Source organism: Setaria italica, chromosome IV (genome assembly GCF_000263155.2).
Source record: "Setaria italica strain Yugu1 chromosome IV, Setaria_italica_v2.0, whole genome shotgun sequence".
In the NCBI taxonomy this organism is placed as follows: Eukaryota; Viridiplantae; Streptophyta; class Magnoliopsida; order Poales; family Poaceae; genus Setaria; species Setaria italica.
This window is the reverse complement of record NC_028453.1, coordinates 30481421-30490164: the sequence shown is the minus strand read 5'-3', so window position 1 is coordinate 30490164 and position 8744 is coordinate 30481421. Positions and strand designations below refer to the sequence as shown.

The 8744-nt window shown below is 43.8% G+C and overlaps 1 protein-coding gene across 1 annotated transcript; it reads right to left on the bottom strand.

Moving 5' to 3' along the window:
• Positions 1 to 2982: 2982 nt before the first annotated feature.
• LOC105914232 (zinc finger BED domain-containing protein RICESLEEPER 2-like) lies at positions 2983 to 4440 on the bottom strand. The gene is made up of 5 exons (XM_012845285.1): positions 4331 to 4440; positions 4071 to 4253; positions 3829 to 3973; positions 3625 to 3738; positions 2983 to 3198 (listed from the first exon to the last, which is right to left on the bottom strand). Exons 1-5 carry the CDS (start codon positions 4438 to 4440, stop codon positions 2983 to 2985), a joined length of 768 nt encoding a protein of 255 aa, XP_012700739.1.
• Positions 4441 to 8744: the final 4304 nt, after the last annotated feature.

Genomic DNA, 8744 nt, shown 5'->3' with positions numbered 1-8744 from the left:
CCGCCATTGGAGGAGAAGGGGAAAAAGTAGCAGAAGGATGGCGCTAGAATGCTTCGGCGGCAAGGGAAAGATGCTGAAGAAAGAAGAGGGCGCGCGCGCTGGGAAAGAGAGATGTGAGCTTGAAGATGAAGTGCAGGGGTGAAGCGCTATTTAAAGGATGCCTGAAGGAGGGTAAAAACGGAATTTTCACCGCGCCGGCGTTTCGAGTTTTTCGGGAGTAGTGGCTGTCGTGGGCGCCCGTTTCGAAAAGATTGCAATCATCAGCTGGAAGACCACGAAACGGAAGGATATTTTCATTGCGGCCGTTTCGGAGGGGAGGTTATAAAGAATTTCGAAGTAAAAGACTATGTTTTACTCCGAAACTGGGGGGCATGTGTTGACGCCAGATTTCGTCACTAGTAAAATCGGCGCCAAGAAGAGAGGGAATCGGAGAAGCACAGTTGGGAATCGGTCGAATGGTACTACAGTGCGAGATCGGCCGATGACTTCTGTCTCGCTTCGGGTCGAACGTGCCGGGGTCCCAATCGGTTGCCTTTTGCCGATAAGGAATCGACCGATTAGGAGGTTGGGTTAATTGGGCCTGTATGGGCTTGGAAAGGAATAAAAGGATAAGGGGGAGATCAGCCCATGAAGCGTAGAGTAACCAACCTAGCACGAATCGTGCTTGTAAATATTCGTTTTCTGTTTGAATTAGGGATAGAATTCTAGTCGGTTAAGAAGTCATCTGTACGGGGCTATAAATAGCTACCTTTGTAAATCTGTAATGATCAACAAATCAATACAACATACTACTTTTTCCTTGTACTTACTTTCAAGCAGACGACTTCGTCAGTACTTTTCTCTTTTTCACGAGTTCGTGCGGGTTGGCAGGGCTGCATCAGCTTGATCTCCGGCCGATTCTGTAAGTTCCGCTTATCGAGTAATATCTAAGCTTTAACTTCGGGCGTATCGTTGTTGTTTCGTTTAGATTTATTCACTAGTTATCGATATTTTCTAGAATCATAGGTTTTACCTGTCTTTCTAGTTCTATCACCAGTTATCCAGCTAGGAATTGGTAGTTTCGGCTTCCTTCACGTTCTGCTATTTAAATTCATCTATTGCCGATTAGATCTGTTCCTAGTGTTGTTATCATAGCGTTGTATCGATTACTCTAGTAATTCTCTGTCTACAAGGCTATAGTGATCGGCTGCCTCATAGCCGATTTCTTTATTACAGCAAATCGGCCGATTCGCTGATAAACTCTCTCGAGATCGGAAACTTAGCCGATCGTGATTTTTGGACCTGACACGTATTCTTCCTTGCCAATCAACAGGTCAGATTGGCTGGCACGCCGCGCGAACCGCACCAGGGCAATCACCCGAACAGGAGTTAAGCAGATTCTCCCGGGTCGTGTGTCGGACGCTGGGATTCGGTTGACCGATTTCTAGCGCCAACACCATCTTAAACGGGTTGTTTGGATCGTTGGCGATATTGTTCACCGTACTAATTTGCCTTTATCGTCTATTATAGATATAATGTTCTGCAATTTTACCATTTATTACCTATACCATGCATATCTCTTTGGTATGAAAAGAGGGTAACTCTACAAGTTATTACCTATATTACCATGCATGGGGCAGAGAGAAAAAATGTTTATAATCTAGCCATCCACGCTGAAATGAATCAACAACTAGGAACACTTAGCATGGTGTATTACATACACTAATTTAAGTGTTGATTAATAGATAGTATATATGAATTGCATGTAAATCCATCCAGTTATGTTTTTTTGTTTGTTGAGACTGTTGGATCGCGTCGTGTGCCTTTACTTTGGAGTTGGGACACTATCTCGTAGTCGTAGGTATGGTAAAAAAATGTTTATAAAACGTGACAAAGTTATATTATTTTGAAATTACTTTGAACACAATTCAAGTCATACTTTTTTAAAAACCGATCTAATTATTCAAAGAGAATACATTTAAAGTTTTAACTTAGAGAATGCTGGAGTACTTATAATTGTCGTCTCGATATTTCCCATCAGCCTAAGGATGGCAATGGGTAAATCCCCATCGGGTATGGCCGCCCCATACCCATCCCCGCCATAAAAATTTGAGTCCGCCAGAATCCCCGTACCCACTCCAGACCCATACCCGGCTGGGTAAATCATACCCGGCGGGTCACCCGTACCCTGCTAATAGTTTATTTACGCACATGAAAATCAACAATTCAATAGCAACCACCAGTACCAAAGCACATAAAATTAGACAAATAATAGCATATAATAATCTCTACTGCAACCACCAGTTACATAAAACCATCACACAAAGTCATTTTGTCATAAGTCATTACATAGCCAAAAGAAGTTGATTGCAGTGAACATATATAGGACAACAATTCAACAAACATGCTAGTCGTTTGTTGTCTTGTTGATATGTTGGTTTCCTTTACTTGGAGTTGGAGACAACTTGCTTTGCTCAAAGTTCAAGTTCCTGTATGGCATGACAGGCAGTACAACAAGAGTTAGTATGTGTCTATACTCTAAAATAATAGAATAAGAGCACAATAATCTAAATATGTGCACACCTGGAGACCCTCTTGAATATCTTGGAGGCAAGACTAGAAGGTGGCAGCTTCTTTTTCCTTGTTGTCAATTAAAAAGGAAAACTAGCAATTAGGATAAAATCAAAGTAAAGAGAACCAAACTACAAAACAGAAGAATGGACATACTTTTGTACTATTCCGCAACCAATCTTTTGAGCACATAAGAGCCTCTATCATTTTTGAAGTCAACCTACTGCGATGCTCGCTAAGTACTCTCCCACTGGTACTGAATGCAGACTCAGATGCTATTGTAGTGATAGGAATTGCATAAATATCCTTTGCTATCCTTCTCAGGGTTGGATAACATACTCCAGCCACCTTCCACCAATCCAGCACCTTGAAACCCTTAGTTTCCAGAGATACCAGTTCATCTTCTAAGTAGCGATCTAGTTTTGATTTGAATCACACAGCAGATGGCCTTGTACTAGCAACTCTTGCACTAAATGAAGATAAGAATTCCATGTCTTCAGTTGGAGCTGCAGCAGCTGTTGATTCGCTATTGTCACAGTCTTCTTCCACATGGTATTCAATCATCAATTCAGTCAACAGATCTATGATTTCAGAAACCTTATCCTCACAAATGTAACCAGTTGTACCAGTTAGCCACTCAAAACACATCTGCAAGCTCAATTTTTTGAGACAAGGATTTAGAAGGGTTGCAATACCCATCAGTCCTTGGATGTCTGACCAATATTTGCCAAATTTGGTGATCATGCTAACCGACATCTCTTCAATCTTTGTACTGCCACAAGTTGACCACTGTCTAATTTTCTTCCTAATCTCACAAATTTTTATGAAGTATATGTTGGCAGTAACATATTCAGTTTCAGAAAACAACAAAGTTATGTCATTGAACACTCGAAGCCGTTCTACAACATCAGCAGCAAAGTTCCATTCCTCCTCACTAGGCAAACATGTATATTGCTTATCAACACGACTTGCTCTAATGAAAACAGCTTTATAGGGGACTGCAACACTAAGCATCTTAAAGGTTGAATTCCATCTAGTTTTGCAGTCAAGGTTTATCTTATGATCCAAACTAACCTTAACAAACTTAGCTATCTCCTCAAACTTCTCTATCCTTTTTGGTGTTGCTGTCCAATAAGCCACACTTTCACGGATATTCTCAATAGCAGTTTTAATATGTTCTAGACCATCCTTAACAATCAAATTAAGAATATGAGCACAACAACGCATGTGTAGTAGTTTCCCTTCATTTATAAGCTTACCTTTTCCAATCTTTCTCACCAAATAAGGGATTGCCGCATCGTTAGTTGCGCAATTATCAAGGGTAATTGTGGATTTCTTCTCATCAAGGTTCCAATCAACCAAGGACTCATATAGTTCTTCACCAATCACTTCAGATGTGTGAGGAGCTGGTACATAGATGAACCTACACATATAACAACATATGTACTCAGATTTCAGATTGTAGGACATGTGCAAAAATCAGTAAAACATGTGCAAAAAACAGATTTCAGGACATGTACCTTATGATAATGTTTCTCAAAGTCCAAGATTCATCGATGAAATGGGCTATGACTGCCATATAGCCCCTTTTCTGGTTGTCAGACGTCCACAAGTCAGTAGTTATGGCCACCCTTGAATCAATACCAGCCATATATTCAATTGCTTTTTCCCTCTCCATCTCATATTGCATCACAATATCCTTCCTAAAAATTTTGAAGGAATATTAAAAAATGAATACAAAAATTACAATGGTAGCAAGACCAAACAGTAAGGAACAAACCTTAATGTATTCCGAGTACCCATCTTGAATAGTGGCTGAAGCGCACTTGCAAACCTCTGGAAACCAGCATGGTCAACCATGCTCAAAGGATACTCATGTAGAATTATCATTGCAGCAAGTTCCTTTCTAGCTACATCTTGGTCAAATGTGTAGTTTTCAACTTGAATGGTACCTCCTGAATCTGTGGAACCAAACCTCAAACAGGATTGTGACAAAGTCTTGTTCCCTGCTGTCTTGATCTTTCTAAGTGTACACGACTTCAAATGATCATGTAAGTGCTTAGTTCCATGGTTTGTTTCACCTGATAGCTTCTTGAAACAATATATGCACTTTGCCTTTGTTGTGCCCATGTACTTAACTCTCTTGAACTCATTCCAAACCACTGAGGTGAGCTTCCTCTTTGCACCACTAGTAGGACCATCTTCATCTTCTTCAATAGGATCTTCATCATCTTCTATTTCAATAGGCTCTGAGATCTGATCTACAGTTTGTGAGCATTCACCTTCACTGCTAGTACTCATTTTTTTCAATCTGTATCACATAATAAGGCACATTCAATAGAAGAAATAATAACTCTGCTACTCTAATGTGCAATAAGCGAATAAGCTACACTGATAACAAGAGCAAACTAATGTAGAAATCAGAACTGCAATAGTACCCTGCAAGGCAACAAGCTGAATTTTGTGTACAAGGAGCTTATTAATTTCCTTGTACTCTCACTGGATTTCATCACAGGGAACAAGGAGTTGAGTCGTTGAGCGCCAGTGTGTTGTTGTGCCATGTATAATATCGGTAGGCATGCAACAATTAAATTTTTTAGGAACCAAAGACAGATGGCAACTGAATAGAACTAAAAGAGCTTTCAAGTACTGAACAATTGAATTGAATCCCATAACTAATCTTTACTGTTCGATAAGCAAATGAGCACCAACAAAATAAATTTATCATCTTAGTTTCAGATAACTTTCATAATTTGATGTATGCCTGCCTTAATTTAGTTTTGCAAGCAAACTAACAAGCATCACCAATTTGTAATGGAAATTGATTACAAAAGCAGACGAATTGCATGCTGAAGGATTTCAAGTACCAATGGAGATAAATTGCTGCAGTACTGAAACAGGATAGGACTATACATCAAAACTTTTACAGATCGAGCTCCTGGGTAACAAGACATACTATACCAAATGAATCATAAATGCCAGGAGGTGGAGCCGTGGAGGCTTTACTTACATCGGTGGCTGCACCAACTTGCGGCTAGCACCAACAGAGCTAGTATTAGTTACTGCACCACCTGAAGCTGTGGTTTTAGAAGAGGGGCGCCGGCCAGAAGGAGCAGTAGCAACACCTTCCTGAGATGAAGCCGGAGAAAGAGGGGGTCGGCCATCCTTTTGCTTCGTCTTCTCCACGGCCATAGTAACTCCGGTCCTTTTCTTCTCCTTGGTGGTGGTGTTCTTGGGCTTGGATGTATGAGCGGCACCGTTCCTATTCTTGGGCTTGGATGCAGGAGTACTGGCAACGCCAGCGCCGTTCTTCGGATCCGCTGCAGGAGCGCCGCCGGTGACTTCAACTTGGACCTCCGGATCTTGCACCTTCAGAGTGTCCACAACGTCAACGGGCTCGAGATCCGGTAGCTTCAGGCGGTCATTGTCCTTCAGGACCTCCCCGAAATCCCTTGACGCCGGACTGAAGGAGTTGGTTAGTGCGGGGGGAAGGAGGCAAAGCCGCAAAGGAGCATGGCGCGGAGCACCGAGCACTGATGTAGTGCTGCGCTTGCAAGTGCAAAGAATATGATATGAAGGGGATTAGGGGAAGAGGAACTGGGCAATCACCGTTCTTGCTCAAGTTGCTCCATCGCTGGCATGGCATGGCAAGTTCCTGGCACTTGGATACGATGTGAATACGCGAGATGCCGAGACGAGGTCACGAGGGGCGGGCAGGCGATGTTGTTTTTTTGCGGCGGCGGTGTTCTTTTTTTTGGCGAGTGGCGATTGCGATGCCAACGCAGAGGATAAATGACGCGCCTATTTTTTTCGACGGCGGGAGGCCAGGCATCGAGCGCTCCAGTGGCCAGGGCGCTAGGCGGGTGGGAAACTGGGAACCTAGGGTTTTACATGGGCTGGTGGGCTTATTTAGTTTTGGGCTGGGTATTTTTCACCTATGGGTAAACGGGTACGGGGATTGCTGGAACATACCCATACCTGCGTACCCGATGGGTGAAGGGTTTGGTCCATTTACGTACCCGTGGGTAGTGTGTTTAGTCCATATTTAGACCCTAATAGAGTAAATACCCGTCGAGTATCAGGTCACGGGTCCCCGTTGCCATCTTTACATTAGCCCCGCCGTCCCTCACGGTTCGTTGCTAGTCTTGCCGTACACGTGGTACGGGTCAACAAGTTTGATGGGCTTATCTAGGCCTAAGGAAGAGACCAAACTGGACAGTCATTTTTTAACTGAGGGCAGGGCCAAGTCCAGAACAGTTCTTTTTATGGACTCCCTCAACCCTTCCTTCCTCCTCCTCATCCAATAAATCGATCGGTAATCTTCCTAATCAGAGGAGGTGTTCGCAAAAGTTAGCTCCCAGCCACCGCGCGACGGAATCGATGGCTCCGCCGACGATGTTCACGCTCATCAGCTTGGACAATGAGCGCTTCGAGGTGACGGAGGTGGCGGCCAACATGTCGGAGACCCTCCGCCTCTTGATCATGGCCGGCTGCACCGACGGCAGCATCATGCTCGATGACGTCACCACCGAGACCCTCCCCATAGTGCTCGAGTACTGCAGCTACAGGAGGACTCCTATGCTTCTGACTTCCTGAGCACACGACAGCAGGGGGCTTCGTATCCACGTCCTCCTCCGTGAACCATCGGTGCTTGAGCGCGTCTGCCGCGGCGAGCCTCTCCCCAGAGTGGAAGCTCATCAGGCCGGCAAGGACCTCACGCCCGGCCATCGACAGCTCCAGCACCCCGTCGAATGTTTCCACCCCCATCATGACAATGTCATCGTGCAGGTCCACTGGCTGCGTGAGCACATCTTCCTCCGCGTTGCCGTGAACAGGACTGAGCCTAAGCATGTGCGAGCGGTGCACATGAACAGGGCCCCCAAAATTTGACGCCCCCCAAGGAGCGCACCTTCTGTAGGTATAGGCATTAGGCAGTAGCAGGCCTGGGCATAATTGTTTCGCAGGCCTGTTGTTTCATAGGAGCCCATGACTCTAGGAACCTGAGTACCTGACGCCCTGCCAGGCTGCCAGCCTACTTGACAGGAGTCCATCCGAATTCCGATAGATGATAGGTGAAAAATTGAATAGATTATAGATTGTGGCCCGTCGCTGTGTCCCGTGACGGCGTGACACCTCGCCTGTGTCCCTTTGTCGCCGATCGCTGGCTGCCTGGCTTGCTGCCCTAGTGCCTTTCCCTGTTCGCTTGTGGTGCAACCACCGCAGGCCGCAACTCGTGTCCGTCTGTCAGCTACGGCTTGCGCTAGTACCCACTACCGCTGCGTCCTGTGTGTGGGCGTGTACCGTGCGGCGTCACGAATCGAGATCGACACCGGTATTCGTCAATCAGTCTGTCAATTGTGATCGATCGCTCCAGGTATACTAATTTGATCCAGTAAATTTTCAATATTTTAATCAATATTGATGGGTGATGACTAATATAATATTGATTAATCTAAGTGTTCGGTTATTTTTGTTCTCGTTCTGGATTATCTTGTGTTCCCATTTGAGGTTGTAGTCATGTCTTCTGCAAATCGGTCTAAAAAGTATGAATCTGGTTACCAAAAGTGTAAGAAAAAACAAAGAATAGAGGATTTAACTCAATCTCAAAAGGGTGCTATGGATAAATTTGTTAGAAAAGAGTCCACCGATAATCAATCATTTAGTCAGGGACAGGGAGCTGCACTTGATAATAATGATGACAATGATCCTGCAGATGGTCAGATAGAGACAGAAAATATTGTTGGGGTTGAGGATGTTAATGATGACAATATTGTTGCAAATGTTAATGATTCCTTTCAGCCTGATATATTTGATCCTAGATATTGGGATTCCCTTGATCATAAATAAATTGATATTTTAGCACAAAAGGACCCTAGAAGAAATTTATCAATTACGAAAGGTCCTAAGGATAGATATTCTAGAAGGTTTTCTGCACTATTCTATACAAGAATTTTTTCAAATGGGGAGCATTGTGATAGAGATTGGCTTGTCTATTATAAGGAACTCGACAGGGTCTTTTGCTTTGGTTGTAAATTATTTACAAAAGGCCATCGAAAAGGTCAGTTGGCAAATGAGGGGTTTAATGATTGGATACATCCTTGTATTAGACTTAAAGAGCATGAGACAAGTCCAAATCATGTTTTGAGTATGACAACTTGGTATGAGTTGCGTAGTAGATTGCAAAAGGATCAAAC

Bases quoted from the DNA above. Each gene is read 5' to 3' on its own strand.
- LOC105914232 (XM_012845285.1), bottom strand. From the start codon at position 4,440: ATGATAATTCTACATGAGTATCCTTTGAGCATGGTTGACCATGCTGGT. The intron at 3,739-3,828 runs GTGAGAAAGATT...TTGATTGTTAAG, and splicing joins ATGCGGCAATCCCTTATTTG to GATGGTCTAGAACATATTAA. The intron at 3,199-3,624 runs GTTAGTTTGGAT...TTGAGCTTGCAG, and splicing joins AGATAGCTAAGTTTGTTAAG to ATGTGTTTTGAGTGGCTAAC.